This window comes from Bufo bufo, chromosome 5 (genome assembly GCF_905171765.1).
Source record: "Bufo bufo chromosome 5, aBufBuf1.1, whole genome shotgun sequence".
Classification (NCBI taxonomy): Eukaryota; Metazoa; Chordata; class Amphibia; order Anura; family Bufonidae; genus Bufo; species Bufo bufo.
Genome location: NC_053393.1, coordinates 467,335,295 through 467,354,700, shown reverse-complemented (window position 1 = coordinate 467,354,700; position 19,406 = coordinate 467,335,295). Strand labels below are relative to the sequence as shown.

The window sequence follows — 19,406 nt, the reverse complement described above, 5'->3', positions numbered from 1 at the left end:
TTTTAGGGGGATATCTGTGTGTGCAGGTGACTATTACTGTGCATAATTATTAGGCAACTTAACAAAAAACAAATATATACACATTTCAATTATTTATTTTTACCAGTGAAACCAATATAACATCTCAACATTCACAAATATACATTTCTGACATTCAAAAACAAAGCAAAAACAAATCAGTGACCAATATAGCCACCTTTCTTTGCAAGGACACTCAAAAGCCTGCCATCCATGGATTCTGTCAGTGTTTTGATCTGTTCACCATCAACATTGCGTGCAGCAGCAACCACAGCCTCCCAGACACTGTTCAGAGAGGTGTACTGTTTTCCCTCCTTGTAAATCTCACATTTGATGATGGACCACAGGTTCTCAATGGGGTTCAGATCAGGTGAACAAGGAGGCCATGTCATTAGATTTTCTTCTTTTATACCCTTTCTTGCCAGCCACGCTGTGGAGTACTTGGACGCGTGTGATGGAGCATTGTCCTGCATGAAAATCATGTTTTTCTTGAAGGATGCAGACTTCTTCCTGTACCACTGCTTGAAGAAGGTGTCTTCCAGAAACTGCAGTAGGACTGGGAGTTGAGCTTGACTCCATCCTCAACCCGAAAAGGCCCCACAAGCTCATCTTTGATGATACCAGCCCAAACCAGTACTCCACCTCCACCTTGCTGGCGTCTGAGTCGGACTGGAGCTCTCTGCCCTTTACCAATCCAGCCACGGGCCCATCCATCTGGCCCATCAAGACTCACTCTCATTTCATCAGTCCATAAAACCTTAGAAAAATCAGTCTTGAGATATTTCTTGGCCCAGTCTTGACGTTTCAGCTTGTATGTCTTGTTCAGTGGTGGTCGTCTTTCAGCCTTTTTTACCTTGGCCATGTCTCTGAGTATTGCACACCTTGTGCTTTTGGGCACTCCAGTGATGTTGCAGCTCTGAAATATGGCCAAACTGGTGGCAAGTGACATCTTGGCAGCTGCACGCTTGACTTTTCTCAGTTCATGGGCAGTTATTTTGCGCCTTGGTTTTTCCACACGCTTCTTGCGACCCTGTTGACTATTTTGAATGAAACGCTTGATTGTTCGATGATCACGCTTCAGAAGCTTTGCAATTTTAAGAGTGCTGCATCCCTCTGCAAGATATCTCACTATTTTTTACTTTTCTGAGCCTGTCAAGTCCTTCTTTTGACCCATTTTGCCAAAGGAAAGGAAGTTGCCTAATAATTATGCACACCTAATATAGGGTGTTGATGTCATTAGACCACACCCCTTCTCATTACAGAGATGCACATCACCTAATATGCTTAATTGGTAGTAGGCTTTCGAGCCTATACAGCTTGGAGTAAGACAACATGCATAAAGAGGATGATGTGGTCAAAATACTCATTTGCCTAATAATTCTGCACGCAGTGTAATTCCACATGTGTTAATTCATAGTTTTGATGCCTTCAGTGTGAATCTACAATTTTCATAGTCATGAAAATAAAGAAAACTCTTTGGGCCAGATATATCATTAGGCTAAGTCACTTTTATGGAGTCAAAAAGTCGCAAAAAAATGCGCAAATCAAAATTTTGCGACTTTTTTGCGACTTTTTGAAGGCAAGCGCTAAGCACTCCAGTTTTGAGAAAATGGGCGTTTTGCCTTATGCAAATGATTGGCAAGACAAATTTACTATTGCGACTTTTTTAAAAAGTCGCAAAAAAGTCGCAAAAAAGTCCCAATTTCACTCCAGCGAGGACCATGCTTATCTTATGAGACTTTTTAATAGAACATGCGACTTTTTCATAAAAACGTGCGACTTTTTCATCAAGATGTGCGACTTTTGTAAAGCTGCTTACTGACGGATAAACTGCTACCGTCAAACCACATTTATTATAGTCTTAAAGGGCCGATCATAAATCTGACTTGGCTAAAACTGACTTTAGCCATATGTTAAAGTGGAGTGAGCTGTCAGAGGAATGATAAATCTGGCCCTTTGAATGAGAAGGTGTGCCCAAACTTTTGGTCTGTACTGTATATATATATATATAATCAACATTTAGCAAAGTGCGGAGAAAATTAAATCAGATACGAGACACAGGTTGCCGCACATAAATGCCCTATGAGATACAGTTTACATTAACAGTCAAGATGAAGGCCCCTATGAAACCTGCAAATTTCAGTATTTAACTATAGACTCCTACCTTGTGAAGTCAGTAATAATTGTATTCGTCCTAGAGAAGCATAATTTTCTCATTTTATATGTTTTTTTATCAGCCAGAGAAAGCCTTGGAGGTGTATGATCAAGCACAACGGAAGAAGCCCAGTGATGCAACACTAGCGAAAAGAGTCGGCCTGTCCCTAGTAAAAACTCACCAGTATAAAAAGGTTTTTGGAGATTTCAGTTATTTTTTTATGCACTTATCATTTAAAGAACTTTGATTTGTCAGTAGTTCTAGAAAAGCATTGTGACATGTCGTCTCCAGCCAACTTACTCTGGGACAACAACAACATGGAGCATCGTTGTCATGAGATGAAGTGGCAAGGGGCTTTCCTAGCTGTAGCAATCAGCAGGATTTACAGATGTCACCCCCTCCAATGGAACATTGGTGGTAAATCTTAGTGATGGGCCACCAATGGCTTTGATGAGCCAACCTCTTTAAATGTAGGACAATCCTTTTAAAGGAGTTTTCCAAGAGTTCAATGTTGATGGCCTATCCTCAGGATTGGTGAGGGTTCCGACTTTTGCCCCCCCCCCCCAACAGTCAACTGTTTAAAGAGGCCGCGGCGCTACTGTGAGTGTTGTTCGCAGCATACTAAGCACTGCGTTGTACATTGTATAGCGGCTGCGCTTGGTATTGCTGCACAGGTCTATACATTTGAATGGGACTGAGCTGCGAGTAGGCCAGGTAACAAATTAACATGACGTCACTGGTCTAGGAAGAGGCCACGGCACTCACAGGAGCCCCACAGCTGATTGGTGGGGTGCCAGGTGTCATAACCCGACCAATCAGATATTGATGACCCATCCTGAGGATAGGCCATCAGTATTTGACTCCCAGAACACCCCTTTAATGCAGCATGAGTTATTCAGTGCAATCATTAATAGTTCTGGGTTATGCGAGGATATATTTTCCGTTGACTCACATTCCCTAGTTCCTGATGACCCAATAGTAAAGCAATATTGAAATGATCATTTTGCAGTGTGTTTGCTCATGGATGGACAGTTACCACCAACAGGACTAAGGCTCAATTCACATGTGGCATTTTTGTCTTTTTTATTTTTTACAAATTATGAAACTGGAAAATTACATATATTTGAATACCCACAGGGGATGATCATCACTATTTTTTGCAAACCCATAAAGTGCAGATTACTAAACAAAGAGTTAATTCATTGATCTCATCATAACCCATGTTAGAAGAGCCTGTTGCATTTAGGCCTCATGCACACAACCGCATTTTGTATCCTTGTCTGATCCGCATTTTTTGTGCATAGCACATAGACCCATTCAACTCTATGGGTCCCCAAAAAATACGGACATACATATGTCCATTCCACAAGTTATAGAACACGTCCCATTCTTGTCCATATGGGTGGAGTGCACATGGAAGGTATCCGTGGTTTGCAGACCGCAGTGTGGACATGGTTGTGTGCATGAGGCCTTACAGTGATGTTGTATTACTGTTCTCCTGCTTACATTGCCTTTATCCTGCTGCAGGCAATAAACTATTACGAAGCAGCACTGAAGATGAGTCCTGAAGGTTTCTTATACAGTGATCTTGCAGAACTTTTCCTTAAACTCAAAAATTACAACAAGGCAGAAAGTCTTCTCCAGCGAGCTCTAGATCATGGGCCTGGTAGGTTTCTTCACACACTGTTTCCATACTATATTGGAAGAGGACATTGACATGATTTGGTTGTTATAGTATAATCTAACATAGTTATTATTATTTATGGGGGAATAATAGTGAAGTGATAAGAATGAATTTATCAAACATGAAGCATGGAAATGTTAGAGTAGTTTTATGTTAAAAAATTGGGCTTTCCATTCTTGACAAACCTGACAGATTGTAGGCAGTGTATTTCACCAACATAAAACTATATTTTTATTCGATGATCATGTCTTGTTTTATATATATATATATATATATATATATATATATATATATATATATATAATGTGTGTGTGTACTTTTTAAAAACATCTGCTGACAAAAACGGAATTTTGATAAAATAAAAGTACTTAGGGCTCTTTCACACTTGCGTTCTTTTTTTCCGGCATAGAGTTCCGTCGTCGGGGCTCTATGCCGGAAGAATCCTGATCAGGATTATCCTAATGCATTCTGAATGGAGTGAAATCCGTTCAGGATGCATCAGGATGTCTTCAGTTCCGGAACGGAACGTTTTTTGGCCGGAGAAAATACCGCAGCATGCTGCGCTTTTTGCTCCGGCCAAAAATCCTGAACACTTGCCGCAAGGCCGGATCCGGAATTAATGCCCATTGAAAGGCATTGATCCGGATCCGGCCTTAAGCTAAACGTCATTTCGGCGCATTGCCGGACCCGACATTTAGCTTTTTCTGAATGGTTACCATGGCTGCCGGGACGCTAAAGTCCTGGCAGCCATGGTAAAGTGTAGCGGGGAGCGGGGGAGCAGTATACTTACCGTCCGTGCGGCTCCCCGGGCGCTCCAGAGTGACGTCAGGGCGCTCCAAGCGCATGGATCACGTGATCACATGGATCACATCATCCATGCGCATGGGGCGCTCTGACGTCATTCTGGAGCGCCCCGGGAGCCGCACGGACTGTAAGTATACCGCTCCCCTGCTCCCCGCTCCTACTATGGCAACCAGGACTTTAATAGCGTCCTGGCTGCCATAGTAACACTGAAAGCATTTTGAAGACGGCTCCGTCTTCAAATGCTTTCAGTACACTTGCGTTTTTCCGGATCCGGCGGGAAACCCCCGGAACGGAAGTGCACGCCGGATCCCAACAACGCAAGTGTGAAAGAGGCCTAATACAAAGTACTCAAAAACTAACTGGGACAATGGGGCTGATTCAACAATACTGTCTAAAGGTAAGGCAGTGTAAACTTAAGGTCCCTTTACATGGGACGACAGACCAGAAGATTGGCGAGAAAGAAGCGTTCTGCTGCTCACTGGTGGAGGAGATCAGTGCATGAACCAATCTCCTCCAGAGTATGGGGAGGAGCGATCACTAATGCCATCACTCTTCTCCATACCAATTCATTGTTTGCCAGCAGCGGATCTTGATTACACAGTACAATCTGATGCCAGCAAACGACTATTTTTGTGTGCGCACAAACCATCAGATTACTCGATGAACAAGCGTTTTGCTCATACATCGGGAAATCGCCGGTACATTTACACTGCCAGATAATCGCTGACGAGCGTTCCTATGAACGCTCGCTAGAGATTATATTTAGGATTCTCGGCCCTTTAGGCAGACAGATTTATCACAGGGGCTGATGCTGGCTGATAAATATGGGATCACCTACAGACTGTCTAGACTGAGCTTACACCACCTATTTGTTGACTTACTTTTGCTCCAGAAATGTGCCGACATTTTGGTGTATTTTTTGGCGTTGCATGTGAACCACACCCCCTTTCCTGCAAAGCCAAACTCAATTTCCGCTAAGCCACAAGGAGTAAAAAAAAGTCTCTTAGGGTACATGCACACCACAGTGTAGTTTATTCGGATTTCTTCCAGAGATTTTAGTGCTGTTTCACTGCATTTCCACACCAAACTTTGCATGTGTTACTTGCAAATTGTGATGCGGATCTGCCCCAGATCTCACCCTTTGATTTTATACCTGACGCCTTATAGTGCAAAATTCATATCCATAAAGTGCGTAACACAATGCGGATTACATAGATCATTGTATGACTGGTACTAGGGATGAGCGAATCGACTTCGGATGAAACATCCAAAGTCAATTCGCATAAAACTTCATTTCAATACTGTACGAAGCTCCGTACAGTATTAGAATGTATTGGCTCCGATGAGAGACTTCGGATAATAACTTCAGAAATTGATTTATACTGTAAAAAAACATTTCCCGAACTTGGGTTCGATTCCAAGTGGTACCTTGAACTCAACTTCGCGAAGTAATAACTTCGGCTCATCACAGCCAATACATTCTAATACTGTACAGAGCACTCGCTCCGTACAGTATTGAAACGAAGGTTTACGCAAATTGACTTCGGATGTTTCATCCGAAGTCGATTCGCTCATCCCTAACTGGTACATAATCCATATGCAGGGAAAAAGATGTGAATTTATAATGATCAATTATTAAAGTGAGCCACATAGGGCGGGGAGAGAAAACGTCACTCATCAATGGGAGAGGAGAAGAGTAATATTTAAAGGGGTTTTCCAGTACTTAGATATTGATGGTCTATCTTCAGTATAGGTCAAGCATGTCAAACTCGAAGGCTAACATGGGCCAAAAAAACAAAATTTAAGTTTATGTGGGCCGCATCAAAAAAAAAAAAAAAAAAAATCGTACATTTTCATAGAACAACATTGTTGTTTCATGACTGCTGACCCCCAACATCCCGTTGCCCAATAACACAAGTGAGACCTATATACACTGCGTGCAGAATTATTAGGCAAATGAGTATTTTGACCACATCATCCTCTTTATGCATGTTGTCTTACTCCAAGCTGTATAGGCTCGAAAGCCTACTACCAATTAAGCATATTAGGTGATGTGCATCTCTGTAATGAGAAGGGGTGTGGTCTAATGACATCAACACCCTATATTAGGTGTGCATAATTATTAGGCAACTTCCTTTCCTTTAGCAAAATGGGTCAAAAGAAGGACTTGACAGGCTCAGAAAAGTCAAAAATAGTGAGATATCTTGCAGAGGGATGCAGCACTTAAAATTGCAAAGCTTCTGAAGCGTGATCATCGAACAATCAAGTGTTTCATTCAAAATAGTCAACAGGGTCGCAAGAAGCGTGTGGAAAAACCAAGGCGCAAAATAACTGCCCATGAACTGAGAAAAGTCAAACGTGCAGCTGCCAAGATGCCACTTGCCACCAGTTTGGCCATATTTCAGAGCTGCAACATCACTGGAGTGCCCAAAAGCACAAGGTGTGCAATACTCAGAGACATGGCCAAGGTAAGAAAGGCTGAAAGATGACCACCACTGAACAAGACACACAAGCTGAAACGTCAAGACTGGGCCAAGAAATATCTCAAGACTGATTTTTCTAAGGTTTTATGGACTGATGAAATGAGAGTGAGTCTTGATGGGCCAGATGGATGGGCCCGTGGCTGGATTGGTAAAGGGCAGAGAGCTCCAGTCCGACTCAGACGCCAGCAAGGTGGAGGTGGAGTACTGGTTTGGGCTGGTATCATCAAAGATGAGCTTGTGGGGCCTTTTCGGGTTGAGGATGGAGTCAAGCTCAACTCCCAGTCCTACTGCCAGTTTCTGGAAGACACCTTCTTCAAGCAGTGGTACAGGAAGAAGTCTGCATCCTTCAAGAAAAACATGATTTTCATGCAGGACAATGCTCCATCACACGCGTCCAAGTACTCCACAGCGTGGCTGGCAAGAAAGGGTATAAAAGAAGAAAATCTAATGACATGGCCTCCTTGTTCACCTGATCTGAACCCCATTGAGAACCTGTGGTCCATCATCAAATGTGAGATTTACAAGGAGGGAAAACAGTACACCTCTCTGAACAGTGTCTGGGAGGCTGTGGTTGCTGCTGCACGCAATGTTCATGGTGAACAGATCAAAACACTGACAGAATCCATGGATGGCAGGCTTTTGAGTGTCCTTGCAAAGAAAGGTGGCTATATTGGTCACTGATTTGTTTTTGTTTTGTTTTTGAATGTCAGAAATGTATATTTGTGAATGTTGAGATGTTATATTGGTTTCACTGGTAAAAATAAATAATTGAAATGGGTATATATTTGTTTTTTGTTAAGTTGCCTAATAATTATGCACAGTAATAGTCACCTGCACACACAGATATCCCCCTAAAATAGCTAAAACTAAAAACAAACTAAAAACTACTTCCAAAAATATTCAGCTTTGATATTAATGAGTTTTTTGGGTTCATTGAGAACATGGTTGTTCAATAATAAAATTAATCCTCAAAAATACAACTTGCCTAATAATTCTGCACTCCCTGTATATATACAAATATTAAACTTCACTATAAGACGCACCTAGGTTTTTGAGGAGGAAAATAAGAAAAAAATATTTTTAACCAAAAGTTGTGCTTTTGGTGGGCTTTGAATTAATGGTGGTCTGTGCATGACACTATTATGGGGGATCTGTGGATGGCACTGTTATGGGGGACCTGTGGATGGCACTGTTATGGGGGATCTGTGGATGGCACTGTTATGGGGGATCTATGGATGGCACTGTTATGGGGGATCTGTGGATGGTGCTGTTATGGGGGATCTGTGGATGGCACTGTTATGGGGATCTGTTGATGGCACTGTTATGGGGGATCTGTGGATGGCACTGTTATGGGGGATCTGTGGATGGCACTGTTATGGGGATCTGTGGATGGTACTGCTATGGGGTGGGATATCTGTGGATGGCATTGTTATGGGGTGGGGGGATCTGTGGATGGCATTGTTATGGGGTGGGGGGATCTGTGGATGGCATTGTTATGGGGTGGGGGATCTGTGGATGGTGCTGTTATGGGGGATCTGTGGATGGCATTGTTATGAGGTGGGGGATCTGTGGATGGAACTGTTATGGGGTGGGATATCTGTGGATGGCATTGTTATGAGGTGGGGGGATCTGTGGATGGAACTGTTATGGGGGGGATCTGTGGATGACACTGCTATATGTCATCCACAGATCCCCCTCATAACAGTGTCCCCCAATACACCGGCCCTCTGCTCACCGAAGTATTTATAAATGTGAATCCTTATCCTGTTATTAAGTTGAACTAACGCTGCGCTCTCCCATGTTCCCATGTTCCCCTGTATCCCCACAGCACTTACGAACACGCTTCCATAGCAGGCAGAGCGGACGGCACCAGTAACGTCACTCACTGACGTCGCGCGTCTGCTCCGCCTGCTTCATTCATAAAGTGGGCGGAGCAGGCGCTCGACGTCAGTGAGTGACGTTACTGCTGCCGTCCGCTCTGCCTGCTATTGAAGCTTAAGTAAGTGCTATGGGGATACAGGGGAACATGGGAACATGAGAGAGGGCAGCGTTAGTTCAACTTAATAACAGGATAAGGATTCACGTTTATAAATAAAGCACTTACTTAAGCTTCAATAGCAGGCAGAGCGGACGGCAGCAGTAACGTCACTCACTGACGCCTGCTCCACCCACTTTATGAATGAAGCAGGCGGAGCAGACGCGCGACGTCAGTGAGTGACGTTACTGGTGCCGTCCGCTCTGCCTGCTATGGAAGCGTAACTAGAGCAATGAATATCTTTGCCGGGCCGCAAAGATATTCATTGCGGGCCGCATGTTTGACACCCATGGTATAGGTCAACAATATCACATTGGTAGGGGTCTGATACTCACCACCTGCGCTGATCAGTAGTTTCGGGCTTCGACCGGTGCCAAAAACTCTACAGTGGATAGAAGCAGAAGGCTTTTTACACTGGGTAGTGAATAAGAGCTGAGCTGCAGTATGCCAGTACTGGAAACTACATGATGGATGGCACAAGTGCATTGCTTGAAGCAGTTGAACAGTAGGGATATGGGTTGTCGGACCCCCACCAATCTGATATAATGACCTATCCTGATTAGAAATATACCACCACAATGGATTTGAAATGAAAAGAACAAGATGTGCTTTAACTGCAGACTGTCGGCTTTAATTTGAGGGTATTTACATCCAAATCAGGTGAACGGTGTAGGAATTACAACAGTTTGCATATGTGCCCCCCACTTGTTAAGGGACCAAAAGTAATGGGACATAATAATAATCATAAATCAAACTTTCACTTTTTAATACATCACTGAGTTTCATCTCTGGTGATGCTCTGCCAGGCCTCTACTGCAACTGTCTTCAGTTCCTGCTTGTTCTTGGGACATTTTCCCCAGTTTTGTCTTCACTGATGAGGTGGTATGCTTAGGATCATGAGCAGTTCCTTTCCTTCTTCATACTTTTCTCTTCCCATCACTCTGGTACAAGTTGATCTTGGTCTCATCTGTCCATAGGATGTTGTTCCAGAACCATGAAGGCTTTTTTAGATGTCGTTTGGCAAACTCTAATCTGGCCTTCCTGTTTTTGAGGCTCACCAATGGTTTACATTTTGTGGTGAACCCTCTGTATTCACTCTGGTGAAGTCTTCTCTTGATTGTTTCACTTTAACACACATACACCTACCTCCTGGAGAGTGTTCTTGATCTGGCCAACTGTTGTGAAGGGTGTTTTCTTCACCAGGGAAAGAATTCTTCGGTCATCCACCACAGTTGTTTTCCGTGGTCTTCCGGGTCTTTTGGTGTTGCTGAGCTCACCGGTGCGTTCCTTCTTGTTTTGGCCACGCCTAATGTTTTTGCTATCTCTCTGATGGGTTTGTTTTGTTTTTTCAGCCTAATGATGGCTTGCTTCACTGATAGTGACAGCTCTTTGGATCTCATCTTGAGAGTTGACAGCAACAGATTCCAAATGCAAATAGCACACTTGAAATGAACTCTGGACCTTTTATCTGCTCATTGTAATTAGTATAAGGAGGGAATAACACACACTTGGCTATGGAACAGCTGAGAAGCCAATTGTCCCATTACTTTTGGTCCCTTAACATGTGGGAGGCACATATGAAAACTGTTGTAATTCCTACACCGTTCACCTGATTTGGATGTAAATACCCTCAAATTAAAGCTGACAGTCTGCAGATCTTGTTCGTTTCATTTCAAATCCATTGTGGTGGTGTATAGAGCCAAAAATGTTAGAATTGTGCAGATGTCCCAATATTTATGGACCTGACTGTATTTCATTTATGGCCCACTGGGTAAATGTGGTTCCTGCCCAGCTAAACCAGCAACTTGGCCAGGTGACGCCGCTTACGCCTCCATGTTCTCACACCGTTGGTCCTGCGACAATGTCTCCTCTGCCTCCTCATCCTCCACCGTGTCCTCAGCCTCCACTGCAGGGACAATTCACAGTGCTCCTCCAGCATACCAAATGTGCAGGGCACGGCGGTGTCACGCTGTCCTACACCTCATTTGCCTGGGCGAACAGAGTCACACAGGGGAGGAACTGCTTTGTGTTCTTCATCAAGTAATCGAATCCTGGCTGTCTCTGCGACAACTCAAAATCGGAACCATGGTGACTGGCAACGGGAAGAACATGGTGTCAGCGTTGCCTCAAGGAGGGCTGAGCCATGCGCCCTGCATGGCACACGTTTTCAATCTGGTTGTCAAGAGGTTCCTAAGTCTTCCACCCATCTGCAAGACATCCTAAAAAGGGCCAGGAAACTTTGCATGCACTTCAGCCACTCGTACACCGCCAAGCACACCCTTCTTGAGCTGCAGCGGCAGAACGGCATCCCCTAACATAGGCTGATATGCAACGTTTCCACCCGTTGGAATTCCACCCTCCATATGTTGCACCGACTATACGAATAGAGAAAGGCCATAAAGGACAGGAGTACTCCCCTGTGTAAATTCGATGTCAGCCAGTGGCAGCTCATGTGTGACACCTGCCGTTTGCTCAGGCCCTTTGAGGAGGCCACGTTATTTGTCAGTCACCAGGACTACGGGATGAACAACGTCATTCCACTGCTTCATGTCCTGGAACATATGCTGGTACATCTGGCTGGTCAGGGGACTGGAGACGTGGCAACTACATCTCACGGCCACATGAGCCCTGTGGGGGCTGAACTGGAGGAGGAGGACATTGGAGCACAAGCAATGTGTAGCAGATTAGGTGGTTTTTCTACACAGGTGACAGGAGAGGAGAAGCAGGAGCAGCTGGAGATGCAAGAGGGAGATGAGGAAGACGAGGCAGATGAACCAGGCACACTGTGGCAGTATGCAGTGGAGATGGAGGCAGGGAGTCCCTCCAAGTCACTTACGCAAATGGCCGGCTGCATGCTCACTTGCTTGGGTAGTGACAGCCGATTTGTCACCATTCTGCAGAGGGATGACTTCTGGCTCTCCACCTTGTTGGACATTCGCTATTGGTCCAAAATGGGGGCCTTTTTTACACGCGCTGAGAGGGAGAACAAACTGAACTACTATAGAGACATCCTATATAGTGAGTGCGCTGCTGCCTATCTGCGCCATAGTCCATCCTCTCGCAGGTCTGACCGGGGGGCCACCTCCACACTCTGTCACCTTGCCACTCTGTGGCCTCCTCATGCTGCTGCTAAATCAACACTATGTCACTGGGCCACATTTGATTACTGACCAAATGCTGACCGAGTGAACGCGGATGCTCCACAGACAGGAGGGGGTTATTGTTCTAATGGATCAGAGGAAGGGCAAAATAATTAGTGACGTCAACACAAAGTTACTGGTGACACCCTTTCCACTCTGTCGGTGGGCTCTACTTAAAAAAGCGTTTAATAGAACAGGTTCTGTAGACATCTATGTGAAATCAGCTGGCGACGGTGTAAAAGGAGTGCGCTCTTTCACGCTACAGTAGGATCTTGGGCTTCTTCACAGTTATTTATACCTGGCGCTAACATCGACCTGTTCACACTTTAGTTATTTGGTCAGTTTTGCCCCGTCACTGCCCAAATAAGAGAAGTGAGCAGTGATTCTAAGAGCGACGCCTGTCATCTGCATGTCAAACTGACTCACAGTATAGTTTCACTACCACAGCAGACTCCATATGTGTGTTACTGCAAGGCACAGTGTTCTACACCACTATACAGGCTCTCTGCAGCCAGGAAATAGCAGTTTTTTAACGCAATTCGCCACGAATAAATTCAGATCAAATCGTTTCGGAAAATTCGGCGAACTGGCCGTATCGAATTTTTAAGAAATTCGCTTATCTCTAATCCTGATGATAGGTCATCAGTATCTAAGTACCGGAAAAATAAATACCTAAATAACAATATATATAAACATCATAGAAAACGCCCATACTATTAAAATAGAAAAAAAAAATCCAATATGGCGAATGGTGTAACGGAAAAAAGGGTCAAAATGGCCGATTTGTCATTTTCATTCTTCTTTTACCCCAAAAAATGCAATAAAATGTGATCAAAAAGTCACACTCATTAATGGTATCAATAAAATGTACAGATTGTTCCGCAAAAAATGAGCCCCTAAACAGCTCAGTAGACATAAGTCTAAAAAAGTTATGGGGGTCAGAATATGGTGATTTAAAAAATATATAATTCTCAATGTTTAAATTTTATCTTTTCACTATTTACACATAAAAAAATATACATATGGGGCATCGTTGTAATCGTACTGACCCAGAGAATGAAGGGCATGGGTCAGTTTTGCCGTAAACAAAACGCCGTGGGAACAAAACCCGTAAAATGGTGGAGTGATTGCATTTTTTTTCCAATTCCACCCTATTTGGAATTTTTTTCCCGCTTCCCACTACATTTTATGCCATAATTAATGGTGGCATTAGAAAGTACAACCTGTCCCGCCAATAAGCCCTCATACAGCTATGTGACCAGAAATATAAAAAAGTTATGACTCACGGAAAATAGGGATGAAAAATGAAAACGAAAAAAAACTCCGGTAGCCAAGGGGTTAAGAAGCATGTTCCCATCACCTTGTGTACAGTACATAGAACTGTACAAATATAATATCTATGTATACATTTATATTATCTGCCCTGTTTCTAATACAACGTTTCTTAATGTAACTTTTCTGATTTCAGTTTCTGATTTACCTTCTATGGTGAATGATGTCAAGTTTCTTATGCTTCTTGGACAAACGTATAAAAGCTCTAAAAAAGAACTGGTGGTTGAAACTTTAGGCAAGGTAATGTTCTTGACAAAATGTACTTCTTGCATGGATTATAAGAAATGACATACTGTGGCAGCTTGGGGATCAAGTAGTCCACAAGGACTGCCATCTTCAGGGTTAAGACGGTTGGCTCATGAAGAATTCACCTCCACACATCGGCTATTGATTTGGAATAACTTCAGAGGCAAAAAAGCTAATCACAAGGGCAGTACAAAATAAATCCTAGGAGGCCGTCTGGCCACTACCTAAACAGCTGTCCTATGCCTACTGACCAGCACCTAAAAAGGGACAAAGTTCATACCGTCATCATGGTGACCCCTTCAGGGTTGGCACTGCCTGTCCGTCCCCAGACTGGGAGCTCTGTCTGAGAGGGTCATGCTAATCTTATTACGCTCTCTCTCTCTCTCAGGTGAAGCATTACAAGCTTCATTAAAAAACTAGTGGAGTAATTAAAGTTGGGAGCCCTCCTTTCTCTCTCCTAACTCCAGCAGTCCAGACCCTTTTCCAGGTTTTACACTTAGGGCTCATGCACAAGAACGCGCGCCTGACGTTCTGTGCCTCAGGGACCGCAATTTGCTGTCCCGAATGCACGGGCACCACAGCTGCCGCAGACCAATCCAGACCTATTCAACTTGAATGGGACCGTCCCTCCATTCCGCACTGCACTTTCCGGATTGCGGACCCGGTGCCGTATATTATAAGGGAATAGCTGGTGCCACTGTTATAATATACTTTATGCAACATATACTATCTGGCTACGGCATACGGATGTGGACCTAATGAAATGAATGAGTCCAGGTGGGATCCTCAAAAAATGCTGACTGGAAACAGATAAAAAATACAGTCATGTGCATGAGGCCCAAGTGGTAAGAGGACTTGTCACCCCTCCTGACAGGTCTGTTGTAGTAACTACTTGCACCCCCCATGTAATAACAATTCTGGAGCCTCTATTCTTATGGCTCTATGTTGTACCATTCCTGTATTATTCCTGCTAGAAGTTATGAATGAATTGGCAGCAGCTTGTCGTAAAGGTACAGAAGAGTGTTAGCAATGGGGGGGGGGGGGGGGGGGGGGGGTCTCTGCTCAGTCTGACACTAGCCGCACTGATTGGACAGAGTCAGTCACACCTGCTACTGGTAACACCCAGCAGTACCTTTACTGCAGACTGCCGGTAATTTATTTGGAAATTTCTAGCGGGAATAATACAGGAATGGCACAGAGTCATAAGAATTGATGCTCCAGAGTTGTTATTACATGGGGAATGCAAGTAGTTACTGACATGTCTGGAGCGGTGACAGGTCCTCTTTAATTGCCATTATTTTATGGTCTTATAAATGGCTTGCTTTTAAGGTGTACAATTATAAGTATTCTGAGTTATATATTGACCGCTGACCGTATTATTATTATTATAGGCCCTGGATATCCAGACTAGGATACTGAAACGCGTTCCTCTTGAGCAGCCAGATATGAACACAAGACAACAACAAGTAACTTCTAAGATTTGTGTACAACTTGCTGACTATTACTTAGAGGAAAAGGATTACCCAAACGCACTAAAATTCTACAAGGAAGCAGTATTGTACTCTGACACCGATAACCAGGTCAGCATTTGTGACATGGGAAGCAATTTTGAACATTATAATGCGTTTGTGGATTAAAGGGGTTGTCCGGGTTCAGAGCTGAACATGGCATTGGAGCATGATATACTCCAATCCTCATCTCAGAGGGTCTGCCTGGTTGAAGAAGGGGATATGTCCAGGTTCAGAGCTAACCCCTTTGAATAGGCACAACCGCTGCATAAATCAGTTGCACAAGCGAATGTAACAAACCTTGTAATATATCTTATCAGAGGAAAATGCCTCTTTTTCCACTTATCATCCACTCCCCTGCCTCTTGCACTCACCTTCCAATCTTAATTTACTGCTTAGATATATGTTGAGAGAGGAAATGGACGTTCAGCTCACTGAAGGATCAGGTTACAGGCTGCCATAGAAATCTATGGCGATGGAGAGAGTATCTACTGAGTGAGAGAGAAAGAGATACTGAAACCCCTTTGCTAGAAACACATCCACACTGTTTGGTACTGCTGTATTATTGCCTCCATACTGTTACTGGTTTTGGGAGTGTTTCACTGAGACGTAGGGGAGCAGGATCTCCTCTTCTCCTTGTGTGCTGTGTATGGGAGACATCATAGCAGCTAGTCTCCACCCAACGGATCAGGGAAAACTGAACATTAGAGAGAGGTTCTGCAAATGAACAAAGCATAATACAAGTCATATATAACGGTAAGAGGTCGTGCTGTTCCTCGTGTACACACACAACAGCTTATTCTGTATATGCACCTGAAACGACAGTCACTTTGCTACAGAAACTCATATTGACTAAAGGCACTGTGAGGACGGAGCTTTGCAGTGACCCCGTTATAAGTTACATCCCGTCAGCACATTTCCGGAGGAGTCCAGTAGGTTTGGCAGGAGCAAACCTGAATCTCTCACGGTGCTAGTCACATAGCTGGACATGTATTCATTCGTTCTAATAATACCCCTGGACGAGAGCTAGACAAGGACTTCTAGTGCAGATTGTTGTGTGTGAGGCCAGTTGTGGAAGGCCACGCTCCTCAGGACTGCAAACAATGTGTGATGCTTCTGAGAAGCAGCCACATCTTTCCTGGACTCTGACATTATTGTCTTGCAGTTGCAATGTGTACATTGATGGCAATTGACGTCGGCTGTTATGTAGGGACCCCTAAAACAATAGCATAGTTTTATTTAGAAGGACACCAATTAATGCAATAATTATACCAACGGTGTCTCCTATCCCATTGGCAGCCGCAACACAGTTGAGCAATGCTGATGGGTTATTACAGCAGCCAGGGGTCTAGCAGGCTTGCTGTCCCTATGGGGTACATTTATTAAAACCGGTGTTTTAGACACCAGTCTTAATAAAGCCCTATAGCTGGCGGTGGATCCGACGAAGTTATGAAGAGGCGCCGGCTTCCGAGCTGTCTTAGACCGAGCTGTCTGAAACAGGCATAGAAAATGGTAAATGAGAGGAGCCTGTCAGCCTGTCCGCCCGCCAGCCCATGCCATGCCCACAATTTTAGACTTGGCGTGAGCGGGGAAAAGTTGCAGATGGCGGCGCAACTGACTGTTGCACCTCCACCTGTGCCTGAAATACGCCTAATATAGGCATATTTCAGTCTAATAAATGACCCCCTCTGTGCCTACACACAGCATAAGCAGTTTATCGCTGGCGAGCAATAATACTAAAGCACTATGGAAGCAATCAGCAATCATTTGTGAAGTCCCCTAGTGGGACTAAAAATAATCTTAGGGTGCAGGTTGAGCTGCAGGTCCTGCTCCTCGGTTGCCACCACACCTGTACTCTGCAACTGGAAACCAAAGCAAGTACAGATGCCGCCCGGAAATAAGCTCAGCCGCACACACGTAATAGTGCCTTCGAATTTTAGATCAATAAGAATCACCTAGGCTACGTCCACACCTGACTGATTACCTGTAGCAGAGTCGTACAGTACCAGCAAAGTGGGTGAGATTTTAAAGGTTTTTTTTCAAGACATTTAAACTGATGATCTATCCTCAGGATAGGTGAGGGTCAGACAACCGGGACCTCCACCAATTAGCTAGGCTCCGGCGCTCATGTGAGGATAGGTCATCAGTTAAAAATTCTCGGAAAACCCCTCTAACAGGTCTTATCCACATAAACCGCAGGGTAAATTGTCCTGCAGTGTTGATTCGAAATCCACAGCATGTAACTTTATGCCGGGGGTCTCCCCAGTGGATTACACCCTTTGCAATGGGTGAAAGTCTGCATCCTTTTCCATGGCAAAACAAATGCATGGAACACATATGGTCTTTGTTTTGCGGTCTTTCTTGCATTTTTTCCTGATGAATTTCCCGACACGTGTGGACATAGCCTAAAAGTAAATGCTGCTTTGTTGTAGCACCCCCTATTGTTCTCTTGATTCCCCCTCAGAATGTCCATCTAGTGAGTCCTGCGTCTGTGGTCATTGGACTAATTGGGTGGTCATTGTTTTAAATTCCCTTTAAAAAGATGTTATATTTTGTGTGATCTAACAGTAAATAAATATTTCATTGTGGGACAATCCCTTTAAACAAAATTAAAATTCTGAAAATTGTATATTTTAGCCCATTCTAAAAACTGATCAGCAAGGGTGCAGGGTGTGAGATATTGGTAGCTTATCCTGAGATTAGGCCATCAATATGAAAATCTTGGAATAACCCTTAAGACTGCCAGATGGTGTGCTTTCATAGGAATGCCAGCAACAGTGTTCAGTTACCTGCTTTATACTTCCACTTTGCTTACCTTTAGTGACTAGAAGTTACATATAACTTCCTTTTCATGTACAGATCTCTGATCAATCCAAGAACAAGACGAGGGGGCAGCTGTCACATTCGCTTTGAGCTTCATGATTATTAATAGTCTGACTTTTTGAAAGGAACCGGCCCGGGCTATGGAGCTGACAGTTAGGCTGCACCACTGACCACCAAAACACATGTCTAGAGTTTTCCTCTTCTTATTTAACAGGTATTGCTGAAGTTGACACATCTTTTCTTAATAATGGATGACCTGAATTCCTGTGAAGCGCAATGTAAAGACCTTCTTCAGGACCCAAGATATAAGGATGAAGCCACCATGGTAAGTAGGATGTTCAGTTTTTGAGTTTTGATTTATGATATGAGCCAGTGTCGTAAATAGCAAAGTAAGGGCCCCATAGTAAGGATCAAACCAGGTAACCCACACAGGGCAGAAGGGTTTCTGCCTAAACCCTTTTCAATGACCCTTGGGCCATTTTTCCACTGCTTGATTTGCTAAAAGTTGTTCCTTTAGAGAGCAGAGTCCTGACCAAGTTTTCACCTCCAGTAGAAGAGGAGAGGATCCCAAGACTGGGCCCCCTCTTGCTCTGGGCCCCATAGCAGTCGCATGGTCTGCCGCTATGGTAGTTACGCCCCTAATACGAGCTTTTGTACTATTAGTTGGAGTCAAATATCCATACTTTATGGTCTTAGAAGAGCCAAGTATCTTTGGAGTACAATTGGGGTGACCAGTTGGAGTTGTTTTCAAGAAGAAACTGGACAACTCAGTGGGTGGACCTGTGATAAAGACTAGATGATTACTTACCTGACAGGTCCAACGGCAGGGCTCTGTTTTCCTGGTTGACAGCATGTGACTGCTGCTGCCAATCATGTGAACTGAAGAGACCAGTGATTGGCTACAGCAATCACATGTTTTTGATACGATGCCACTGGTGCAGCCAGGAAAACACAGAGGATAGGCCATCAATATATAAATCCCATAAAACGCCTTTGAGGGTATGTGTACACGACAGATTTGATGCAGTTTTTGACACATCTTTTTTTTTTTTTTACCAATGGGTGCTCACTTTAATACAAAACTGCATTTTCAGATCAAAGTTTTTAACGCGGATCTACGCCAGAAAAAGTGTGGAAAATGCGGAAAAACGACATGGACTAACACTAAGCTGCTGGTT

The 19,406-nt window shown here is 43.9% G+C and overlaps 1 protein-coding gene across 1 annotated transcript in view; it reads left to right on the top strand.

Annotated features, from left to right (window-relative positions):
• TTC21A (tetratricopeptide repeat domain 21A) overlaps nt 1-19,406 on the top strand; it is a 102,846-nt gene that overhangs the window by 59,818 nt on the left and 23,622 nt on the right. The window contains exons 17-21 of the mRNA XM_040433794.1: nt 2,256-2,366; nt 3,701-3,839; nt 13,788-13,891; nt 15,289-15,477; nt 18,443-18,553. Of these exons, the coding sequence (XP_040289728.1) occupies nt 2,256-2,366; nt 3,701-3,839; nt 13,788-13,891; nt 15,289-15,477; nt 18,443-18,553 (654 nt within the window). The remainder of the gene's footprint in view (nt 1-2,255; nt 2,367-3,700; nt 3,840-13,787; nt 13,892-15,288; nt 15,478-18,442; nt 18,554-19,406) is intronic.